Raw genomic sequence first — 25167 nt, 5'->3', positions numbered from 1 at the left:
TCTGATTACTATGGAATAACCAAACATTTCAGCTCTACCTTCCTCTGGGCTAAGACTTGACTATGAACACACACAGCAAATAGTTACTTCCTCAACACGGGACAAACCAAACCTTGTATTTCCACACCAGTTTCTTCATCATAAAATGGCAATAACCTATCCTATTGCAATTATGATAACTAAAGTAAGTTATATTTTTTAAAACACAGTTGAGGGTGCCTGGAAAGATGGCTTAGCACTTCAAAGCACTTTCTCCTCTTGCAGAGGACTTGAATTCAATTCCCAGGCCCCACATGGTAGCTCCCAACTGCCTGTCACTCCAATTCCGAGGGATCCAGCATCCAACAAACGCCCTCTTCTGGCTTCTTTAGCACAGTATGCATGTACACACACACACACACACACACACACACACACACACACACACACACACACACACTCTCTCTCTCTCTCTCTCTCTCTCTTACTAAAAACACACTTGGGAAGAGTTCTACATACACATAAGTACTCTTATAAGATCTCTAAATTTCTGCATAGCACTAATTGAAAGAATTTTGCTCCAGATGTTCTGGAAGCTTATCCAAATGTAGACATGAAGTGGCCTATAGTTGCTGGGTTGGCATCACATATTTTAAAACCAAACCACTCTCCAGGGATTCTTCTAAGTTCCCTCTGTAGGAATAAGATGTTAGCTCTTAACATTTTACAGTTTTCACAGGTAAGGTACATGTTTTTACTACATACCTCTTGAGGTCAGGAATAGCAGTTTAAGTCACGATTTTTGTGGCAATAAGTAGAACAGACACTAGCTCCACATTTGATACACATTTACCAGACCACACCTTTCCAGAATAAAAGTGTTAGCTTCACAAAACATGCTCTAGGCAGAAGGAACCCTGGCATGATGCACAGACAGTTGCTCTTGGGCCACACCTTGCACAAGCTCCTCAAGGGCATTGACCTTTGGCTTCCTTCTAATGGTCTACACTGTGGGACTGGTGAGATAGCTCAGCAGGTAAAGGTCCTGCAGACAGGCCTGAACATCTCCGGGAGCAGGTAAAGGTCCTGCAGACAGGCCTGAACATCTCCGGGAGCAGGTAAAGGTCCTGCAGACAGGCCTGAACATCTCAGGGAGCAGGTAAAGGTCCTGCAGACAGGCCTGAACATCTCCGGGAGCAGGTAAAGGTCCTGCAGACAGGCCTGAACATCTCAGGGAGCAGGTAAAGGTCCTGCAGACAGGCCTGAACATCTCCGGGAGCAGGTAAAGGTCCTGCAGACAGGCCCGAACATCTCAGGGAGCAGGTAAAGGTCCTGCAGACAGGCCTGATAACCTGAGCTCCATCTCAGGGACCCACACGGTGGAAAGAGAGATCCAACTCCCACAAGCTGTCTTCTGACCCTCATATGTGCACCACCCACAAATAAATAAATGAAATTTAAAAATTATTAAAAGTCTACAGTGTAGGACAAGAAGGCCTCTTTTAGTTAAGTATGCATCTAACTGGAGTACTGTAAATAAATCTTAGAGGTTTGACGCAGTCCATTTGGGTACTTTATCTACAGTCGAGTCCTACTGATTCTTAAAGGGAGTTTCTAACAAACTTGATATTTGATTACAAAGTACTTTCCATTGTTGGTCAAAAGAGTAAAACAGATCAGATATGGAAAGACTGATGACCAAGGCAGATTCCTCTTCCAAGCAAGGAAACTGTCCCTTCAAAGTACATCAGATTCAACCCAAAACCTGTATCCTAGCTAGACCAAAGACATTCATTCATCCTAACTAGATCAAAGTCATTTATTCATCATGGTAATCTCCATCTTCTATTCCTTTTGTTTGTTTGTTTTGTTTTGTTTTGTTTTGAGATAGGGTTTCTCTGTGTAGTTTTGGTGCCTGTCCTGGATCTCGCTCTGTAGACCAGGCTGGCCTCGAACTCACAAAGATCCTTCTGGCTCTGCCTCCTGAGTGTGGGATTAAAGGTGTGTGCCACCACCGCCCAACCCATCTTAAATTAAATTCATCCCCTGAATAATGTAACTTAGTCTTTAATGATGGTAAAACAGTAAATGTCATGTGAATACTTCATCCTGATGCTATCTCGGCTTCTTGGTTCTTCCAAGACATGGAAGAACCGACCAGCCCTCTCGTATGCCTCTCTTAGTCAAATAATCTGCTGGCCATTCTGGTCTTGCCTTCCTAATTAGTGGGGCACCTACTTTTAACAAGAATTGGAGTTACCTAAGATACTTTGCATACAGAAAAAAAAAAAAAAAAGCTAGTTCACAGAATTTTACCCCCTGCTGCGGGCTGCAGAAATATATCATAAGAACTCAGCTGGTTATGGCAAAGTCACTACCTGGAGGAATCAGGGAATTCCTCCAGAGGAAGCCAAATCCCAAGGAGTTTTTGGTGTTACTTGGCTTGTTATATATCAGCTGTATTCTGTTATGAAAATCATGTGTGCCTTCATAGTTTTTCCAATTGACTTTCCCCTAAGAAGGACTAACAGTGTAGACTGATCACTCTCTGGACATACACATTCCAGGTATTTGGAGAACAGCCTCAGGAAAGGCTTTCTCTGGAATCAGATTATCTCCCTTGGCCACTTTCAAGGACTACAGAAAACACCACCCAGGTGGGCGCCCATTGTTAGTCCCAGGTGGACTAACAATGGTAACAGCCCACATGCAAGTCTCCTGACTTAAGGTAAATTCCACAAGGAGACGCTGCCTAGGAGAGGTGGACGTTAAGTAATAGCTTTACACAATTTAGCTCGGACCCTCCCTTTTATATACCAGGACTTCCAGGGCACAAGGGAGAGAAGAGATAAGAGAATGGAAGAACTAGATGGGTAAGAACTTCAGAGGAACAAACTGAGATGGGGAAGAACTAGATTGAAGGGCTAAAAGAGAGGACTAGAGGAACAAGATGGAAGATGAGGAAGAGCCAGATGGGGAAGAACAAGATGAGGAAGAACCAGATGAGCGAGAAGGAGATGGAAGAGGAGCTGATAGGGGAAAGAACTAGATAGATGAGAACCTAGAAGGGACAGAACTAGATGAAGGAATTAAGATAGAACCTAGAGGGGACAGTAGATAAATATAGAGAAATTAGGCAAGAAAGGAGCTAGACATGAGAACAGAACTGAAGCTGTGTATAAAGGATGTTATGCCAGAGGAATTAAAGCAAGTGGACTATAGAACTCGGTGTGCTGAGATTCTATTTCCTGAAAATAGTCCTCGCCGTTAGTAGTTCTCTCTCCTGAGCCCCTGGGATGAATAATATTGAGGCTGGTTCCTCTAATATTATACAAGAACCCCCAATAACGTTAAAAGTCTCGGTAGAAGGACGGTGGAAGAACGCCGTTTGCCAGCTCCTGGTGATCAGCTCCTTCAAGGCACTGATCACGTTTGCCGGTTCTGATCTCTGAAGGGCAGGCCAGGGCCAGGCATGGTGCTGCCCGCCTGTGGACTCAACACTAGGGTTGCAAGTTCAGAGCCACTAAGACCCTGTTGTGGGGTAAGAGGGAGACGGAGTACCTTAGCTCTCAGAAAATATGATATTCCTGAGCCTGGCTTTGAAAGAGCATTCATCTATCACTAACAGGAATCCAAATCCATATAAATCTTGTAGAAAGTCGGATACATATAGACTCATATAGACCTTAAGAAAATTATGGTATATTCAATATACGGACGTACAACAGGAAGCAATTTTTGACTTAATGTTAAAATTAAAAATTCAGGACAGGAGATGAGTGTACAACTCAGTAGCAAAGTCGTTGCTTAGCATGTGCAAGACCGTGGGATCCATCCCCACACCACACACACACCCCTATTGATGGAGGTTTCTTGCTCTCTTTGGGAGCCTGCCATCCACTTCCCCAATAAATCACACACGGAAGCTTATTATTACTTATGAATGCCCGGCCTTAGTTTGGCTTGTTTCTAGCCAGCTTTCCTTAACTTATCCTGTCTACCTTTTGCCTCTGGGCTTTTCCCATTCTCTTACTTCTGTAAATCTTACTCTTACTCCATGGCTTGCTGTGTAGCTGGGTGGCTGGCCCCTGGAGTCCTCCTCCTTCTCTGGCTCCTAGATCTTTGATCTCTCCACCCAGTTTTTTTTCCTTCTTCTTTTTTCAGTCTGCCAGCCCCGCCTATCCTTTCTCCTGCCTTGCTATTGGCTGTTCAGTTCTTTATTAGACCACCAGGTGTTTCAGACAGGCAAAGTAACACAGCTTCACAGAGTTAAACAAATGCAATGTAAACAAAAGTAACACACCTTGAAATATTCTACTACACACACCCCAGGCTAGAAACTATATATGAAGTAGAAGTATATAATTACAATAATTACAAAAATACAGGAAGTATGCAGGGGCCCAGGGGAGATTGCAAAGAACACCGCCAAAATGTTGGCTAGCATTTTTTTCTCCATACGCTGAATTTTACTTATAGAGTACGCATTTTTCAAGATGAAACAATATAAGGGGAAAGGATGGGAGACCTGCTGGGAGGGAGGGAGAACTGCTTGCCGGAGGTAAGGGAAGAGAAGAGAGTTTGGTTACCATTTCCTGAGTGCTGTTATTAAGCCTTCACCCTAACGATCCACTAGGTGTTCGCAATAAGCAAATTATAGAATATCTGTGCTGGGAGGACAGCGTGCCCAACCTTGTCAACAGGTGTAAAAAATAATTACAGACTGCAAACTGCTTTACCGGTTTCGACACATTTGCAAACCAACATCAACCGTCTCTTGAAACGCCTGTTCATATGCCCGCTAAGGGTCAGCAATCCCTGAATTAAGCATGATCCGCTTGTATGATAATACCAACCACCTATCCAGTGTTTCGTACATGCTAGCCTCTGGTGAAACACAATCCTCTAAGACTTGTTCTCATCCCACAGATAGGAACCTGAGGGACAGAGGTTAGGTGACCTGCCCACAGTCATACAGCGAAAAGTCAACACCACACATTTGAAACAGAAGTCATGAGTTCGATACACCTCTACTGCACAGGGCCCTAGAGTGATAATACTGGCCATGAGCTGGCTCCTTAGCTCTTCCTACCTCACTAGTCTCTCTGATCCACATTTCAAGGCTCATTAGTTTTGGGGCTGGAGTGTATCTATCTCAGTGATACACTGTCAGGCTTAGTACGCACAGGGCAGTGGGAATTAAACAGAAACACACACACACACACACACACACACACCCCAAAGGAAAAACACTTGAATTTGATAGCTATGCTTAGGGTCCAGAAGCAAAGTCACTGGGTGCAGTAACACTCCAAACTCACTTTGCTGGAGAACCTGCACCTCAGGAGGAAGTTGAGACATTTAACTGCAAGTCTGGGGGCACCTAACAAGTCCTATCTATCTACCTACCTACCAACCGACCGACCTTCCCATCCACCCACCTATCATCCATCCATCCACCCAAGTCAAGAATGCCCACAGCTCTCACCTCAAAGGGAATGAGTTTATTCTGGAGCCAAACACGAGTGACTATGGACAGGGAACAGGAATTGGGGTTGCCTCAAGTACCATGTTCCAACATGGTAACGATTTCACGATGTTTTTTTTTTATAGTAACAACAACAAAAACAAAGCCTTAAATCAGGGTGTTTTAAAAATACATCAGTGGGAACATCAGGTAGGTGGATTGCTGTAAATGGAGTAAGCCTGTGCTGTAGGCCTCAAATACTATCTGATAACATTCTTAGCCTTTGGATTGGTGGAAGCTATGGGTCTGTTTGCTTGTTTCCAAAGGACTTTAAGGATAGTCACAAGGATATTAGGTCAGACACGGAGGTAGGCAACAGATGGCCATGAAGGGGCCTAAAGCCAGGCAAAGAGTTACAGTTAGTAAAATTCCAGCTCCCCACAATCACAGGAATTCTGGTCAGTCGATCACCCTGGAAGGACATTTAGCTTTTTCTTTTTTTTTTTTTTTTTTTCCTGAGCACTTCAGTTCACTCCAGCGCCTTACATTTCGTTTAAAGTCACCATTTCCAGGGCCCTTGAGTGTCATGTTAGGGGATGCTCGCCACACCCCTGAGACTGGAGGTCAGAGACTGGCCTCACTTGACACAGGAAGAGGATGAGACACCTGGGCGCAGACACCTGCGGAGGAGCCGGAGTTCGGGGCCCAGCGCAGGCAGGGCCAGACAGAGGCCGCCGGCCCTGGGCCCGTCGCTCCGAGCTGGGCCTTGCAGCCCGGCCCAGGCGCCCGGTTACTCACGTTGCACCAGCCGGTCCCCGGTGAAGGTGGCGGAGCAGCTGGTGACCAGCGCACAGGGGACACCCGCAGCCATGGCTGCGGCGGAGCGAGTTCCGCGCCGGCGTCGCTTCCGCCTTGGGCCGCACCACTGCGGCCGGCGAGCGCGGGGGAGACGCTCCGGGCGCGCGCTCTGGGCGGGGCCGCCGCAGAGCCAGCCCACCCCCCTTCCGCTTCTCCAGTGGCGTGCGCCGGCCGCGCGCCGCGTTGCCATGGAGACCCCCGCCCCCGCCTCCTAGAAGCGCTCGGGAGGCCCGCACCTCCCGGGACAGGTGTCCTCAGCCCGCCGCAGCCATGGCGCAGGGTGTGGAGGGCAGCGACCCCATCGGATCCATCCTAATCCAGGTGGGAAACCGGCCGGGCCGTCGGCCGGCCAGACCTCCCCGCGAGCCTCCAAGCGTCGCTTGTGCGCCCCAAGCAGTGCCATTCACACACTCAGAGCAGGAAACACAACTACACTTTCGGGCTTCTTGCTCAGAACACAGAACAGGCTAGGCGAGCGCTAAGCAAGTGCGCTACCATGAGGCTGCATCTCCACCCCTCCTTTTACTTTTCGGCCAGATGGCCATTAAATCAGGCTGTCTTTCAGCGCGCTCTGCAGTTCAGGCAGGCCTCAAACTGGTGGCCCTCCTGCCTCGGCCTCCCGAGTAGCTGCGGTAATAAATCTGAGGCTCAAGTGTTCAGGGCACCGTTAAAAAATACATTGCGGAATGTTTAAAGTCCATGACTTGAGGGTGTGGAGGAGAGTCTCATTAGGAAGTGAGTGAGGAATTCGAAGAGAAAGTGAAATATGGGAATCTATGCTTCTTAACCTGAAATATACACAGCTTGCCTGGGAACACACACCAAACATGTATTAAAGATAACTTGAACTACAAATCAATATAGAAATGTGGCACAAAGGGAAATATCTTTATAATCTAGGGAGAACGCTTTCAAAATCTTGGCTCCTTCAGTAAAAATTCAGTTTGTGACAGTTAAACAGATTTTTCTGAAATAGCTAAGGTATTTTGTTTTTTCCAAGTTTCGATATGGTCACGTTAAGATGTTTCCTCACTTACTGTAACTTCTAACTCATATTTTGCTCCTTTTGACTGAGGCTTAAAATAATTTCCTGGAAGGTCAGTCACTTCTAGAAGAAACACAAACCCTAAACTCATCAGTTTCATAGACTTCCTGTTAGGAATTGGACCTAAAATCTTACCTTGTATCCTTCTCAATAATTTACCCTCTGATGAGTTTAGCCAAACTAGAACATGGGGGCGGGGGAGGGGGATGACAGACCCCTAGTGCCTTCACTCTGACACCAACTGCAAGGTTATGAATCTCCAGGGTAACCCTCACGTCAGACGAACTGGCTATGAGCCCATGGGTCCTACGACTAAACCTCCGATTGTAATCGAGCCACCCCAGTGAAATGTTTTCCTTTATAAAAGTGGTGGTGGTCATGATGCCTCCTTACAGAAATAAAACCCTAACTAAGACAGGCACCAAAGTAATGATTCTACTCAAATCTAGCTTGGATGAACAACCAGTTTTACTGGGATTACTTCCAGAAGTGTAGGTGACCCCCAAACATCTGAATCCCCCACGTCTGACTCCAGCATAAACAGCTTCCTTAAAGCTGAACACATGGAATCCTCTACTTTAACTAACCTTCTACACTGTATAGACCTCAATCTGGAAACCATGAGGTCACATGCTGCTTGGGAAGGATTGCATGCAGGGTGTAGGAAGGAGTGACTGAAATCTCAGTCTGATGCCTCCCCACCTCCATCTTCTATGAGGGATGCTAATGGCCAGGCCTGAGGGATGCTTGTGAATAGTCACAGCTGCTCTGGGGAAGGTGGAGAGAACTACCAGCAACCGATTCATAATTATCTAATTCTATTTCAAGTGGGCTTGGAATATAAAACCTTAATTGATTTTAAGATTGTTTCAAATGGTATAACTTTAAAATAGTCAACCTCAATTTTAATTTTGAATTAAACCAGAGAAGAATCACTATCAAAAAGAAAAGAATATGATACCTGTGAACAGCCTGAAAGCAGTATCCTCAAATCACCTCCTTAATTAGAACTTTCAGAACTTAGACTGTGTCATCTAGTAAGTTTCCTCATGGGTTTCTACCATTTTTCCATCCTTTCTACAAATGTTTGCAGCGTGGCCTGCTAGGAACCTTTACTTCCTCTGCGTCCACATAAAGACCCCCTGACACTGGGTCAGGTCACGTGACTAAGTGATGTGGTCATGAGCCATAAGCATCAAAGGGTTCAAGAAACATGCCCTTCCCTGGGTTAGCATCAGACTCTAACGGAAGCACAGGTCCATTTCACACCACAGAGCTTACTGTCGCATTTAAAAGAGCAATCCAAACTTATTTATGCTCCGTGGTGTGACTTGTGACTCCACACAATGTGAGCAGAAGTTGGAGGGTAAGGGATGATGACAGCATTCCTTTATTCTGCACAGAGGCCTATTAGGCACCCTTCTGTTCACTATTCCTTCATCAACAGTCCATGACTCTTACATTTATGTGTGTATATGTAGAGTGCATGAAAAGATGATCTATGTTAGAAACTAGACATTTACTTGTAAAACTGTATAGGTTGATTTTTTTAAGGAAGGATTCTGTGATAATTAAATTCTCAGAAAGTAAAAACAAGTGATTAGAGCGGACCTAACATTTAACAGACACAGAGCCCCTTTTCTATGAATGGAACAGACATAGGTATAGGTAGCTTCCGTTGTTAACTTGACGGAGCCCGGAATTATCCCTGGAGGCTCACATAGGGGGCTGCCTCCATCAGATTGGCCTGTAGGCAAGTCTGAGATATTTTTGGATTGCTGATTGGTGTTGGAGAGCCCAGCCCACTGTGCATGGTGCCACCCCTGGGCAGATGGTTCTGGGTTGTGTAAGAAAACAGGCTAAGTGTGGACCAGGGAGAAGAAGGCAGTAAACGGAGTTCTCCCATGGCTTCTGTTTCAAGTTCCAGCCCTGCTGGAGTTCCTGGCCTAGCGTCCCTCAAAGATGGACTGTAACTGGAAGATGAAACACTCCCTCTCCTTCCACGTTGCTTTTGATCACGGTGTTCACCACAGCAACAGAAAACAAAGCAAGACAGAAGAACTTGAGAACAGATCTGAAGTACTTAGAGCTGACTTCAACACAGTTAATACTGTTGTAATCCGACTATCTGGTGGCTTGCCAGGAAAGCTAGTGCTTGCTTTCCACAGTCATTCCAGTTGTCAGTGTTCTGCCCATTGTCAGATATGGGAACCAGAGAACTGGATCTTCATGGAGTTCTATTTGGCAACATTCTGTTAACTACAACTTCTTTTGCTTTAGGGCCTATAATTTAGGTATTTTTATAATTTTAACTGAATCCAAGGAGGGTCATAGGCAGCATATGGGAGAGCCAGGCCCTGATGGGAGCTCTGGGCTATCTCATGGGGCCCTACCAACCATGCTAGGCTAGCATTAGGCCTCAGTCTATAGAAGAAAGTCAAGAACAAACACATAAAGTAATTTGATCTAAGTGGTAACATCCACTGTGTGTTGATCCTTCAATAGGTCACGTGTGTAGATGCGTATGTGTCTTTGTATCTGTATATTTAACATACTGTTCCTACAGCGAAGGATCCCTGGTCTTTCCATCAAAATCACCTTTTTAATCAGTTTTGGAAAGTATATTGCTGAAGTCCAGCAGTGATATCTTAACACATAGCTTGGAAACAACGAAGCTAAGTTGACAGCTTGATGTCTTCCCTGGCTTTCTCATCAGTACCCGTGTATGGCTTATAATACACACATGTAACACCAAAATGAGCAAGGTCAAGAGTAACTCCAAGATATGAGGATGAGTCAGCCAACATTTGTGCTGAGTAGAAGTGAACAAAGTGGAATTTTACATTGCTCACGACTGTGTGGCATCTGGTGTCATGGATCTTTCGGGATCTACAGCAAATCTTTGCTGCATTAAGCCTTTCAAGGGTTTCTATTAATAATGGCTACACCCCCAGACTGTCAAAACACTAATAGTTTCTAAGTAGAAACTGTATGGCAAGTAATGTTTTCTATGTTCATAGAGATAATGACTGACCTGTAAAATTTCAAAATGGCAGATTAGACGTAACTAAAGAAACGGAAACTTAGAATTTAACTTCATTTCCTGCCAGGTCTGGTGTGATGTTTCCCACAGAGCTTGTCTGGTGCAGTCACACAAACAGGTCATCTTAAGAGGAGAGGACAAAATAACCTGGCAAGAACCCAAGAACCCTCTTGAGAAAGTGAAGCCAGCAACTTCACTCAGCAATAGGATCGAGTATCAGCTGGCCACATGCAGTGAGTTTTGCTAGGGCTTTCAATCCAGGGAGCAGGGTCCCACACCCTCCTCTGTGGCTCAGCTACACCAAACACGTTACAGATCATTTCTGACTCCCGTTCTGAAGTAGCTAGTGTGAATCCCTATTTCCAGGTGAGAACTTTCCCGAGTTCAGGCAAGAGTCCAGGTCACATGCATGTGGCAACAAAGTCTGTATTGCTTCATTGTTATACCCATTGTTTCCACTTTCATTCACTAATTCCAAAAAATAGGAAAATGATTCTGTTCTGGCAAAAACAAACAAACAAACAAACAAACAAAAAGACAAAACATCTAGAGGAGGTGCTAAAATTCTGGATAATATACAGGGAAACTGGATGCTTAGAGTCAGTGCGAGGAGCTCCGTGCAGCTGCCGTTTCTGGGGTTCTTCCGTGCTGGGCCTGTCACATGTTCCCTCACAACTCTATGCAGGAGTGTTGTTGCCCAGACAAGGGCCAGATGAGGAAAACCAAAACCTTTGGGACCTTGGTGAATAATTCAACTCCGTCTCACTCCCTCACACGACTGGAAGACATCATTATAGAAAGATCCCTGGAAGTGCAATTACAGAAGAGAGAGCCAGTTCACTCCTAGGAGGAACCAAAATGTAAGGCTGTCCCCTTGAACTGCCCCTTACACTGCACATGTTTCCAAGCAGTAGATGGCAAATCAGGTCACAGCGGTGATTTGGACACAAGGCTCAGAAGACATGCCTCTTCATCATTGGTCCCTACAGGCAAGCAGTGAGTGTGTTCAAGTATCAATCTGTGAGCCCTGGAGGCTCTGTGTGACGATTTGAGCAGAGTACAAATAATCAGATGTGTCTGCCAGACTTTGATGTGCATCAGTGAAAAGATGCAAATTCTGCCTCTTGAATATGGCACTGGGTTCCGTGGGAACATCCCCAAGTAAACAGTAACAGGCTGGACCAATGTGCAAGTCCAGTTATCCTACCAGAGCATAGGTAGACTTTTCAAAATGCCTTTAGCAACCCGGTCTGCAGAGCGCTCTTGGTGTGATTGTTGCTGAAACAGGTGTCTGGGGTTGTGAATTAGCATAACAAAACGTTTTCCTTGTGGCAGCAACCCACGAAATAATCAGTGCCATCTGCATTTATCTGAAGTTTGGTGTCTAATATGCACGCAGAGAGTCAGCCGCTTCCTTGTGTCATGATGCCGATTCGATCCCGAGGGTGCCTGATGGAAACATGTTCACCATTTCCAAGGAAAACACACTTCAGCAGGGCCAGCTGAAGCAATGGCACATACTGCTTTTCTCCCCACCCGCTTCATGGATTATTTCCGTTTCTTACTAAGCAAAACAAAATCAAAGGCACACAGACAGAACTGCTTCCTCAGAGCAGTGTGTGGAAGAGCCTGCGAGCACGGAAAGCCACCGGGCCCTGTGGGCACATTTGCTGTCCTCTTGAGAGAGTCGCTTCTGCTAGGGCCTCACTTGGGCTGGAAGTTCCCGTTTTCTTACCTTAACCCATCTGAAGCAATCAGAGCCTGGTGCAGACTCACCCTCTCTGGCCTGACCACCTGGGGGAGCAGGAGCCACCCCAGCTACCCTTCCATCGTGACTCTGTTTCTAGTAGCAACACAAAACAGAAATGGCACGGAAGGCTTCTTGTCCCAACTCTGAGATGATGGTAGAACCCTCCTAATAAGGGCTGTCCTAGCCACGGAGGCAGTGCTTTTTAATGAATACCACAGAGCCACGTGTGTCTGTAACTCACGCCCACCGTAGGTCTGTACTGTCCGTAACTGCAGGGCTGGGCATGTGGCTCGGTTGCTAGACTGTTGCCTCGTCCTGGATTCAGTCTCCGAATTTTATTCAGGCACTGAATAAAAACCAGTGTGTTGGTGCACACCTATAATCCCAGTTTCTAGAGGTGGAGGCAGCAGGATGAGGCAGTTCGAGGTCATCCTTGGCTACTTAGTGAAAAATCCAAGGCTAGCCCAGACTGCATAAAGCCATGTCTCAAAAACCAACAACAAAATTTGCAATAGGTAGACAACACATACTTCAATCTATCTATCATTTATTTATTTATTATTATTTTTTCATTCAGGTCCATGAGGACCTTCATCAATTAAAGGAGAAATTAACAAAATTCTCAAGTGAGGAGACAAAAGACCCCCTAGACATTCAAAATCTTGAGACAGCAATCCAAAGGACCGAAACGGGATTAAAAGTAAGTAAAGCTTTGGGCAGGCAATTAGATCCCAGAAAGAGAAGGAAGAACTGGTGGTTGTCACGGGACCCTATGTCGTTCTTTAGCAGGGCTGGGTTTAGGGGGACCACCAGGCTGTCTTCCTCAGATGACTGCTTGCAGCTCATGTAGGACAAAGACATTTTTATTCCATGTCAGTGTGCCGGGTCAGATCTCCATAGCCAGGCTGTCTACTGACGTCGATGCAGTTTCATTTGTGATGAGGGCTGCGGGTTACGTAAGCTTTGAGTCTCAATTGTTCCTTATGTTTTTTGGGACATTTGAAGTAATTTGGCCTTGAGGTGCCTAATGATACCTTAGGCATGTAATAACACACAATGTTTTATGCATTTTGGGGGGGCTTAATTACACGAATCAAAGTATTGACCTAATGAAATGAAGTAAATTAGCTGAGTCTTTTACATCCACCATAATGGCCTGAGCTTTGACTTCTCTCTAACAGATTCACATTGAGAAGTATCTAGATATTGTAAACCACCAGGTGTTAATGGCTCCTGTGGACAAAAGCTTACAGTCTCCTCTGACTTCCAAATGGTAAGTAAAACAGCCATGTTACAGCCCAAAGTAAATACCACCAAGAGCCTTTTATCTCTTGGGGGAAATGCCTGAAGTTTGTGTCAGAATTTGGAACTGAGGGGTACTTACTTGCTTGGAGGCCTCTTTCGGGCCTGCTGCTTGGCAGCATGGCAGTTTTCTGGGGTCCTAGGTTGCTGTTGCTTTTTGATGAGAAATGGTTAAAAATTCTTCAAGGAAACGTTTAAATGGAAATGGGTTGGGTTTTATCCTGTTCAGATCACGTGGTACTTGTTTACAGTTTTATACTTCTAGTATGTGCTTTATTACTAAAGTAATTTGCTGGAGATTTGGATCCAAGGTTAAGAGTGCGTACTACCCCTCTAGAGGACCTGGGTTCAGTTCTTGTGATTCCAGCTCCAGGAGGTTTGACACCCTCTCCTGGCCTCTGCGGAGGCCTCCCTCCTCTAATATACACAGTGTATACAATTCACACAAACACACATACATATAAAATGAATCTTAAAAGTAATTTGGTATCTATAGTATGCAAAAAAATATAGTTTGGTTGAAATACCCCTTATGTACTATAGCCTAAGAGATGATTTATTGAATTCAAACTGAGTTCAAAAGAGCAGTCTTGCCATGGGCCTCCTAATGAGCGAATATAGATTAAGCTTGGTGGTTAGTCTTAAGTCCCTGTGACTCACTCTTCTTTGTGTTTTGAATATGGACCTGGCATATGGGACTGATGGTAAGCAATAAAGGCAGTGTTCTGAAACTGTGCAAGGAGACATGGAGAGGTGTGGACAGAGTCAAGTCCCAGTGCTGTCTAGTGGGGAGCAGAGCTTTGAGTAGGCATTGACTCTGTCCTCCCCTGTCCCCAACCATGAAGGTAGTGACACAGGTACTGCTTGTCCTTTGATAGAGGTTACCCTGTCCTGTCATCCCCACGTCTCCCTAGCCTTGCACACATGAGTATCTGTCCTATCAGGTTATTCCATATTCACCACAATTTTATCCTTACTTCCTAGATGGAGTACCACCTAGGCATTCATTATTAATTTTTTTTGTTTGTTTTGTTTTTTTGAGACAGGGTTTCTCTGTGTAGCTTTGCGCCTTTCCTGGATCTCATTCTGTAGACCAGGCTGGCCTCGAACTCACAAAGATCCGCCTGGCTCTGCCTCCCGAGTGCTGGGATTAAAGGTGTGCCCCACCACTGCCCGGCCCATTATTAATGCTTTGTAACAGATATTCTGGGCTTAATATCTTAGGACACCAGAACTTATTATCTCATAGTTTGTTCTCAGGAATACATATAGACACAGCCCTGCTAAGAGCCTCTGCCTCAGGGTCTCTCGCAGTCTCAGCGCTGACTGGAACAGTCCCCTTTAAGACAGCATGGAGAAGGGAAGGGAAGGCAGCTGCCTGGGAGATGGGCGAGGATCCACTTCCAGTGTCAGTCACACAGTTACCATTGGCCTTTCGGGTCCATTATCACATGGACACCCATGAGGTTCTCAATCTGCGGAATAGAAGAAAATTCATTCCATCTGGGAGCCTCTGGAAGCAGAAAGGGCTGGGGACAACATGGTACAGGAATATTGTGTCACCATCATGGTGGCTTCAAATGACAGTGATCCTCTTGCCTCCGACTCCCTAGTGTTAGATTACAAGGGTGAGCAAGCATGGCTGCCTTCATCAATGATTCTTGGCTGTATCAATACACCGACGCTCTCTCTATCTCCACTTGGATCCAGCTGTTTGAATCTAAAGCCTCGTTCTCCTCCTTTCCCCTTCTCTTTTCTTTTCATCCTGAGTAAGACCGCTTTTTTTTTTAATTTAAGAAAATTTTTATTCATTTAACATACCAACCACAGATTCCCCCTCCCATCCCTCCTCTTGCTACGCCCCCCCCCAGTGCCATCCCCTCCTCTGAAAGTGTAAGGCCTCCCATGGGGAATCAACAAAGCCTGGTACTTCAGTTGAGGCAGGACCAAGCCCCTCCCCCTGCATCAACCTAGATGCCCCTCAACTGAAGAATGGATAAAGAAAATGTGGTACATCTACACAATAGAGTACTACTCTGCTGTAAAAAACAATGACATAATGGAATTTGCAGGGAAATGGATGGAACTAGAAAATATCATCCTGAGTGAGGTAACCCAAACCCAGAAGGACAAACATGGTGTGTACTCACTCATAAGTGGATTCTAGATGTTAAGCGGAAAAATAACCAGACTACAACCCACAGCTCCAGAGAAGCTAGCTAACAAGTAGAACCCTAAGAGGGACTCATGGATCACCTTGGGAAGGGGAAATAGATGAGATCTCTGGAGTAGGACCATGTATCAGCCCATATTTAATCCAGATTACAGAGGCTTCCAGGAATCTCTTCTCTGGGTAGCACTGTGGCTGGTGCCCCATGGGATTCAAAAGAATCCAAGTTCAGAGCAAAGACTTTAACTTGGTGAACATTGCAGTACATGGTGGCACCTGGTTAAATGGAGACTCAAGTACAGCAGATTGGAGCATGAAGAGGGCACTCTAGCCTATTCTAGAGAGTCTAAGGGTAAAGTTGTTCATGAGCTCAGGCACACTAAAAGGAAAAGGGAGCGTTTTCCAGGGAGAATGATATAACACGCATGAAGACCACGTAGAGAGTGATCACAGAAGGTCTATTCATCAGGGAGACGAGTCAGCTTGGTGGAGGGAGCTGGGGAAGAAAAATGGGCAGGAAGAGCAGGGACAGACTGAATAAGAGTAAAGTCTAAACCGTTTTCTTAGAAAGGAGGAAGCGCTGATGACTTAATGGGAGTGCTGTTTTGTAAAGACGACTCTGGAAATGCAGTGGACAGTGGCTGAGGACAGTCTAGCGAGAGCAGCAGCTGGATTACCAGCAGTGGCCCGGGCGCCATCAGGTGGCTTAGCTGCCACTCCTCCATCCAGCAAGCCTGTATCGAACAGCCGTTATTTGCCCAGCATGCTTTTAGATACGAGAGTATGCCAGTTAGCCACAGACCGTGTCCTTCTAATCTGAGGTGTGCAGATCCGGATGAGGAGGTTGGCAGGGGGAGTGAAAGGAAGGCCTGTGTTTGGAAAGAACCTCAGTGGACTCGACATCAGATAGAGGTGAGAGGAGAGGTGAGAGGAGAGTGACCCCAAACTTTGGGGCCTGGGCCACTGAGGAGGTAGAGGGGTTGTGTGCATCTAAAATGTTGGCAAAGGGAAATTGTGGGAAAAAGGGCCAGGTTCTGTTTTAACCTTGGAGCTGCTTCTCCTCCTCCTCCTCCTCCTCCTCCTCCTCCTCCTCCTCCTCCTCCTCCTCCTCTTTGTCAGTGAAAACAACTGGATTTAAAATTTATTTTACCAAAAGCAGTTTCTTTTCAATGACCGCATCTTGTAATCAGAAGCAGCGTGGTTTCAGGATTCAGCCCTCTGCTCCGTGGGCTTCAGCTGCTCCCACACTCTCCGTTTCCCAGTGCTCTTGAGGTGGGTGGTGGATGTGCTCTCTTCTGTGGGAGTCTTTGTGGCTGTTTCGGAGGCTGGATGTGTGTCAAGTGTTTATCAGCTTTCAGTTCTCATTCACTGGAAGGGTGTTCTTGGGAATTTGAAGGGTGGGTTCTTCTTCTAGTCCAAACATCTTCTCATATCTTTCCCCCAATGCAGACACCCTTTTGTACTTCTGATTCTCATAACAATGTGCAGTTACAGGGCTCTGGGGCTCCCCATAATATTTTTCATATTTTTCTAGGCTGAAACATTTTATCTGGAATCTTGATTTTGTGGATTTGTGGTGAGTCCAATCTGTACAAAGGAGAGCTCCCACACCTTTTATCACCCTCTGTAGTCTGCCTGGAAGCCTCTGAGATGCTAAGTCAAAACCCTAGCCATAAGTGTAGTAATTCCTCTTCACTTTTATAAAAAGTAATTTATTTTTATTTTATGTGCATTTCTGTTTTGCCTGCATGTATGTCTGTGTGAGAATGTCAGATCTTGGTTATAGACAGTTGTTAGCTGCTATGTGGGTGCTGGGAATTGAGCCGGGAATCGAGCTGGAAAAGCAGTCAGTGCTTTCAACCTCTGAGCCATCTCTCCGGCCCAGTGACTCTTCTCTTTAGAGGCTTTGTAGAAAACAAGCTGACGAACACTGCAGGCGACTAGGGGTGCTCAACACTTACAGTAACTGAAGTCGACAGCATCCCAGCCAGCGCTGCACAGCCGATTCCCATGTCTGCTGTGTCCAGCCTGAGCCTCCCTACCAACCAAAGCTGAACTTGGTAACCCCAATTCTTAAGGGTCTTCTAATAAAAAACCCAGAGCCAGATATTGGGATAAATGCTGAAAAATCAGAGAGACAAAGGAACAATTCACTGCCACGTCTCACAAGCCAACTCCACGAATCCTCTCACTTAATGCCGCTGAGTTCTCAGCCGAAAAAGCTTCAGCTGAAAAGGGTCAGCCAAAAGGCCTCCAGCCGGAAGGGGCTCCAGTTCCTGTCTCCTCACGCCTTATAGACCTTTCTCCACCCAGCCATATCACTTCCTTCCTAGTGCTGGGATTAAAGGCATGTGATTCCCAAGTGCTGGGATTAAAGGTGTGTGCCACCACTGCCTGGCTTCTATGTTTAATCTAGTGACTTGTTCTGTCCTCTGACCTTCAGGCAAATTTTATTAGGGTGTACAATATATCACCACAGAATTGAGAGCTTCTTAATGCAGAAGAGACTGGATTTGGGAGAGAGGAAGCAAGAGACACTGGGTTTTAAAGCCCAGAGGTTGAGATGAAAAGCTAAGGTTAAGTGAATAGACAAGGTCTCATGATGACTTTGAACAGGCCTTGGAAACAGTAGGGACAGCACCAGGCACACATATGTGCAGTTACATGAAAAGCTTTACAAAGCACTTTAATGTGCATTGCCTAAAATCAGCCCCACAATCACAGGGGGTAAGTTATTATCCCCATTTTATAGACGCAGACCTAAGACTGAGTGAATCACATGAGATCGCATGGCCAAGAATTCTGCAGGAAGTCTCAGAAAACCCAGTCTAGTCTAATGCTATTGAGAGCGTAATGTAATTTGCAATGTTTTCAGTATATTTAAATTCTTAAAAGAAATCCTGTTAAATCTAAATAAAATTAAAAAAATAAAAGCTCTTTACATGAATTAAACAATTCAATGAGAAAAACATGCCAGCTCATACTGATAAAACCCTAGTTTTTGGCCATTTATAGTCTTTTTAAAAAAATATGTTTAAGAAACATTTATTTATTTGAGTGATGTGTATGTGCACATGTGTGTGTACACATGTGCCACACCATATATGTGGAAGTCAGAGGACAGCTTGAAGGAATCTGTTCTTGCCTTTCACTATGGAAAGTGTGAGAATCAAATTTAGGTCATCAGGCTTGGTGACAAAGTACTTTACCTACTGAGCCATCCTTCCAGCCCTCATTTTATAGTTTTAATTTTTAAGTTTAGGTCTGTCACTTGCAAAAACGTTTAATTATAACTGGCAGATTGTCCGATTCACTTATTCTTTGAAAACAAAGAATCTATAGGGAAAAATAAAGACTGATTCTTGGAAAAGAAAATATATGAATTTACTCCCCACTGAGGATATTGAGTCTTGGTTTGAAATCAAAAGAGGAAGCCACAGCCGGAGGCCAGTGCAGATGATGGGCAGGGCAGGAGTAGGTGGAGTCAGTGCGCATCAAAGCATCAAAGAAACATACTAACTTCTGGTAAGAGCCTCAGAGCCGAGAGCATGGCAGATCAGAGAAGGCATCTGTCACCAGTGAACTAATCTAATCGGTGAGCTCTCCTGCCCTGAGTTGTCTCTTGGCCTCTCGTCTCATTAGATGAAAGGGTCGGGGAGTTGTCTGAGGACTGAAAAGAACTAACGAGTAGCAAATGAAATCAAACAACATTTCTGGGGAGACACCTCTTATCTGGACCTCCTGTCTTGCCCAGCCCTGTCCTTTCCCCTTGCTAGGGTCTAGAAGAGTGGAAGAGGACCTGGACCAGGGCATGGAGTTGGCATCCACACATGGTCCTTGGCTATTCTCTTTCCTGTTCTATACAATTGTATAATTATGGTCTTCCTCTCAGGAAGGTAGGAAGCCTGCCAGGTTTCTAGGATCCCCACAAACCTGGAGGAGGTGGCAAGAGCATTTCTCGGACCCCACTGTCAGAGTATGGTGAAAAGTGGGATGTTGCTTGAGATGAAATGAGATGGATCAAAGTCAAAACACTAGAAAAATACCCAGAGTGGTTCTTCAGGGACTTCTGGGCTGTGCAACCTGCTTTATATATCGTTTTCCTCAGACCACACCAGATTCTGAACCCAAGTCTGTTCATGAGAGTCTCTTGGGTCAAGTTCAGGACAAGCCGTGATTATCCACCTGAGAGCAAAGAAGTTGTCAGTCACACGGTTGTCAAGTAGAGTTGTGCCGCTTGGTTTTCACTGTCAACCTGACCCAACCTGGAATTGCTTCGGGAGAGGGAGTCTCCATTAAGACACTGACAGGATCAGACTGGCCCATGGCCGTGTCTGTGGGGAACTCTCTCAATTGTTGGTTGGCGTGAGAGGGCCTGGCCCACCATGGGTGGTGGCCACCCCTGAGCAGGTGGTCCCAGGTTTTATGAGAAAACTGTCTGAGCAGGATGGATGCTGGCCAATATGCAGTGTTCCTCTGGTCTCCACTTTCCATTCCCATCCCCAGGTTCCCCTCCTGACTTTCCGCTGTGATGGACTGTTACCTGAAACAAACCCTTCCCTCCCAAGTTCCTTTTGGTCATGGTGCTTGTCACAGCAATAAGAAAGCAAACTGGGACAATTGTACAAAGTAATCCCTAATTCGTTTCTTGTGTAAATATAATCCTTCTGCCTTCCTTGTACACGCTTTGTACACACCTATCTCCTGGTCATGGTTCTCAAAGTGGTTTGTGATGTTCTGTTACTGACTCCCAGTCAGAGGTGCTATGGTGCCAGAACCTGGTGTTTCGTACACAGGTGGTTTGTGCTTGAAATCCCTGGGGTGAGCATGCACCCGTGATCGGCACTCATTTGGTGACATGGAGGGCCAGCCTCTGCATGATCAAGAGCCTAGTCTTAAATATCCTGTTCCCTGTGGCTATGGAAGGTTAGAGTCAGCCTCCTGCACTGGGCTGAACCAGGACTGGGACCTGGTGGTCAGGCTGGCAGGAAATTCAGTGTCTCTCAAACTGTAAGACTGCAGATGTCCCGGGGCAGCGAGTCCCTCTGAAAGGGAGGCAAGCAGCAAGCGCCGTGGGCCTCTGCAGCTCCCGTGCCAGAAAAGCACAGCTGCTGTGAGCACCCGAGGGTCAGCACTGCCCAGACCGAGAGGCTTTCCTCTGCTAGAGACGCTAGAGCGTGGGAAGAGTTCACTCTGAACTGAGCACCCGCGAAAGTGGTTTAGAAAGTTCACCACGATCGTCCCCTCCCGTCACCATGATCTCCACCACTGTCAGTGTTTTCACAACACTTGGCAGTTTAAACGACCTCCTGCAGTGGCTTCTTCATGTGTGTGTAGGGCTGTAGGTGTATATATAACGTATGCACATGTGTCATGTATGCACGTGTGTGTGTGTGTACTTGCGGTGTCCCTCCCTGTCCCTCTGCCATGCTCCCTCAAGAGTCTCACTAAGCCTGGAGTGAGGCAGGCAGAGAGCCTCATAACCTTCCTGTCTCTGGCCCCCAACAGCGCTGAGGTTAGAGGTGCAGAGCCATGGCTGGCTCTTTATGTGGGCACTGGGGATTTGAACTCAGGGCCTCATGCTTGTGCATCAAACACCTTTACCACTGAGATATTTCCCCAGTCCCAGGGATTTTCTCTTTTCTTTTCTTTTCTTTTCTTTTCTTTTCTTTTCTTTTCTTTTCTTTTCTTTTCTTTTCTTTTCTTTTCTTTTCTTTTCTTTCTTTTCTTTTCTTTCTTTCTTTCTTTCTTTCTTTCTTTCTTTCTTTCTTTCTTTCTTTCTTTCTTTCTCTCCTTCCTTCCTTCCTTCTTTCTTTTTTTTTGTTTTTGTTTTTGTTTTTGTTTTTCAAGACGGGGTTTCTCTGAGTAAGAGCCCTGGCTGTCCTGGAACTCACTGTGTAGACCAGGCTGGCCTCCAACACACAGAGATCTGTCTGCCTCTGCCTCCTGAGTACTGGGATTAAAGGTGTGCGCCACCACTGCCTGGCCCTAAGGACTTTCTTTAAGCCTAAGAAATTGACATTTTCCCTGTGTTTAAATCCATGAGGTTGTTATTTTCCCCATGAAGAAACTGAGACTTAAGTCATAGAGGTGGCCAGTGGCGAGGCCCATATTCAAGTCGAGATCAAATGCCCGTCATCTGGTACCTTCCTCTTAGCCATAACTTGCTTTTCACAAATTCGGCTTTCCTTGTAAGGGGAAAATGTGGCGGTGGATAGTACAAACAGCCAGTAGGTACACAAAGTAATCGTTGGCGCTGGCGAGCGCAAGGCTTTCCAGCCAGTCGTCTAGCGGTAAGGACATTATCAAAAGTAGCCATTTTAATCCTAGCGGCCGGAACTGTTTGGTCGGATTCACTCTGACCCCCACGCTGGCAGTGGTGCTGTGTGGAAATGAAGCACTTGTGCTCCTGTTGCTGGCTGACGGCTTCCTGCTCGCACCGTTCTTAATGGCCATGTGCCACTCGTTGACGCTAGCAGAGTGACTGCCATCTGGACCAGCACTGTCAGGAGCCTTCACTTGATCCTCGATTGTGCCCGTATTTGAGTAAACAAGACAACAAGTGAGTAGCAGTGAAGACCAGCAGACAGAAAAGCGGTTTCTCCCAACAGGGAGTGCAGATGAGGAAGGCTTGCTTCATCAGGAGCAAAGCACCTTGGGTCCAGCCTGTCCCGGGCTGTCCTGTGCAGGACACACATCTCAGCACCACAGCAGATGGCTACCTTTAGGTCTCATTCTGTTCCTAGTCCCTGCACCCACCCCAGTGTGTGTGTGTGTGTGTGTGTGTGTGTGTGTGTGTGTGTGTGTGTGTGTGTGAAAGAGAGAGAGACAGAGAGACAGAGAGACAGAGACAGAGAGACAGAGGAGGAAGGCAGGGGTGTGTGTATGTGTTGATACTGACCAGTCTACATGAGGGGCACTCGGGTGACTAATAAATATATTAGACAGTGTCATATCATAAATACCATTTACAACAATCCACCAAGAGACTCACTCTGGTGGGGGGCGTTCTTGTTTCTGTACTCTCCATTAAGTCCAACACGAAGCTGTGTTCATCACACACAGAACCAACTTAACTGAGAGAGAGAAAGACTCTGAAGCCAGCTGAGGCTGTGGGATGGAAGGATTGTGGTGGAGAGCGCCGGGTCCTCTCTGCCTTGGGGAGCTAGCTTGTCCGGCACACCACTTTCCTTCTTTCAAAGATCTCCTTTGGACATTTGTTTGAGACAGATCTCAGACAAGTTGACTGAGCTTTGGTTTGTGTGTGGATGCCTTTATTTACCCTTCAGTTTGGGACATGGTTTTGCTAGATTGGAATTCCAGGTTGATATGTGTTTTTCCATGTTTTGAAGATCTCAGTCTACCTTTTCTTGCTTGCCTTTGTGAAAAGAAGTGCCTTTCAATTCAGATTCTAGTTCCTCCCTCATGGTAAGGTGTTCTTTCTCTCTTGCAAGATTTTTCCCTTTGATTTCATGTCATTTGAATTTTGATATGCCTAGCTATAATTTTTGGTATTTATCCAGGCTGGTATTTCTGAAATTTCTGGATCTATCGTGAACTTCAGAAAATTCTCAGTTATCTTTACTTATTCTCCCGTTCCTTTGTCCTTTCCCAGTATTCTCACTGTGTGGACGCTGCATCATTTCTAGGTGTCTCTCAGTTCTTGGATATTCTGCTATGTTTTGTCATCCTTTTCTAACCTCTGCACTTGGGCGAATTTGCCCCTTTTTGTACTGATAAACCTACCAAAGGCATTATTTATTGCTTACGTTGTGTGTGGTGTAGCCTTCTGTTTTGATTCCATCTCAGGTTGTTAAGAGACACACTTATCCATCTATTCTCATGTGCTGTCTCCCTTTTCCACTAAGTCCTTAGCATGTTAACCATAGCTACTTTATATTCTGGGTTGGATAATTCCAAAATATCCATCACCACTAAATCAGTTTCTGGATTTTAATATGTCACTCCAAACTATTTTTCTTGCCTTTAGCATTCCTCACTATGTTTGTTGGACATGAAGCGTATTGGGAATGGGCTACATAGACCTTTACTGGTAGGGGTCATCTGACCAGGAGTTAGTGGTGTTTACCATCTGCTGTGACCACAGATCTCTGTATAGTCCCCTTCCTCCTGCACCTTTCTGTCTCCACTGTTGTCTCTGAGTTTCCTCACAAGTTTCAGAGCCTGAACCCTGCACTTCCTTCATGTGCATTCCTCCAGTGCACAGGGGTTCTGTGGCTGCCCCTGTGGTGTGTGGGAAGTGGTCAACATTCCTGAGGGCAGGTCTTTCAGGTGGGTTTGTGTCCCTGAGCACAGGTTTCCCTCAGCACTTCCTGCTTCTACCTTCAGTGAGACAAGAAGGCTAGATGGACTAGAATCTCTATCAGCTATCTACAGTTCTTCAGTCAGACTAAACCTTTGGTAAAATACTTTTCCTTTCAATACAAATGAACAGACAGCAGACCCCCAGGAGACCCCCTTTTCTAGCTGAACACAGGTGGAGGGCTTTTCTCTGGTCCCCATAGTGAGAATATGATGTGGATCCGGAAGTAAAACTCAGACTTTTAATTTATGAGTATCTCTGCAATGAGCCTCCAGCAATCTGTCAAGCGGAGCTTCAGTGCCCTCCCCATGGCTACAGCCACTCTAGTCTCTGGCTCCTGCGCCCTCTGAGTTGTCGTCTTTGAATCCTACCATCGTGCTTTTTCAGGGAAGCTTTTTGCCACAGTGATCACAGGGAATGATATTTTGTTTGCATTTTGCTCATTGTAAGGATAGAGGTGACCATGTTCAACATCTTTAACACGCTAGAGGAATATCCAGAAGTCTAAGTTGCTCTTTAGTGATAATTGTACAAAAGTGGGCATCATAGTAAAACCAAGGGACTAAGTTATATTGGTGGCTGGATTTTATTCATTTTGATTATTTGGTCATGTTATGGAACTTGAACCTGCATTTATATGAAAACAATTAAGTATAATATGAGCCATATATACTCATTCTTACAATTTTACATCTCTCGGGAACAATCTACTGCTTAGTAAGGAAAGCCTTTCACTAGCTCTGCTGTTAATCTTTGCAACTATTAAGACTGCAGAGATTTAAAGAATGTATTTACCCTTGGCCGTCCTATCATTTGATTATAGTAAACAAGATACAGCACTGCTTTTTTCTCTTTTACCAAGATATCCTTTTGTTTTTTTTTTTAAGATTTATTTATTTATTATGTATACAGCATGTATGACTGCCGGCCAGAAGAGGGCACCAGATCTCATTACAGATGGTTGTGAGCCACCATGTGGTTGCTGGGAATTGAACTCGGGACCTCTGGAAGAACAGTCAGTGCTCTTAACCTCTGAGCCATCTCTCCAGCCCCCCAAGATATGCTTTATGTCTAATAACTGTGTCAATTGCTAATTGTAAGAAGAGCCAGAGCTGGCACTTTTTATTAGTGCTTTAGGTCTTTATCAGACTTGAAAAGCCTTGTGCTTAATCAAACAGCTGTGGATTATAGTGACCGCACGGCTAAAGATTGCTCTAGCCCTCCGGAGTC

At 45.6% G+C, this 25167-nt stretch overlaps 2 protein-coding genes across 41 annotated transcripts in view; one reads left to right on the top strand and one right to left on the bottom strand.

The window, feature by feature from the left end:
• The window catches only part of Aagab (alpha and gamma adaptin binding protein), a 43915-nt gene extending 37458 nt beyond the window's left edge, over window positions 1-6457 (bottom strand). The window contains exon 1 of one of the 2 annotated variants that reach the window (XM_006971440.4): window positions 6245-6457. In XM_006971440.4, coding sequence (XP_006971502.1) covers window positions 6245-6317 — 73 coding nt within the window. In that variant the 5' untranslated portion in view covers window positions 6318-6457. The remainder of the gene's footprint in view (window positions 1-6244) is intronic. The other variant, XM_006971441.4, reaches the window with a different exon arrangement.
• Window positions 6458-6481: 24 nt separating this feature from the next.
• Window positions 6482-25167, top strand: part of Iqch (IQ motif containing H) — a 183348-nt gene continuing 164662 nt past the window's right edge. For 19 of the 39 annotated variants that reach the window (XR_013052782.1, XR_013052779.1, XR_013052776.1 and 16 more), the window contains exons 1-3: window positions 6483-6625; window positions 12720-12842; window positions 13324-13415. Coding sequence is in view for 28 of the 39 variants with exons in the window: in XM_076576476.1 (XP_076432591.1) it covers window positions 6575-6625; window positions 12720-12842; window positions 13324-13415 (266 nt within the window). In the remaining 11 variants the exon portion in view is untranslated. Of the gene's footprint in view, window positions 6626-12719; window positions 12843-13323; window positions 13416-25167 lie in introns of those variants that run through there. The other 20 variants (XR_013052780.1, XR_013052783.1, XM_076576478.1 and 17 more) reach the window with 6 other exon arrangements.

This window comes from Peromyscus maniculatus, chromosome 7 (assembly GCF_049852395.1).
Source record: "Peromyscus maniculatus bairdii isolate BWxNUB_F1_BW_parent chromosome 7, HU_Pman_BW_mat_3.1, whole genome shotgun sequence".
In the NCBI taxonomy this organism is placed as follows: domain Eukaryota; kingdom Metazoa; phylum Chordata; class Mammalia; order Rodentia; family Cricetidae; genus Peromyscus; species Peromyscus maniculatus.
The sequence above is the reverse complement of the archived record's forward strand: the minus strand, read 5'-3'. Positions and strand labels throughout refer to the sequence as shown.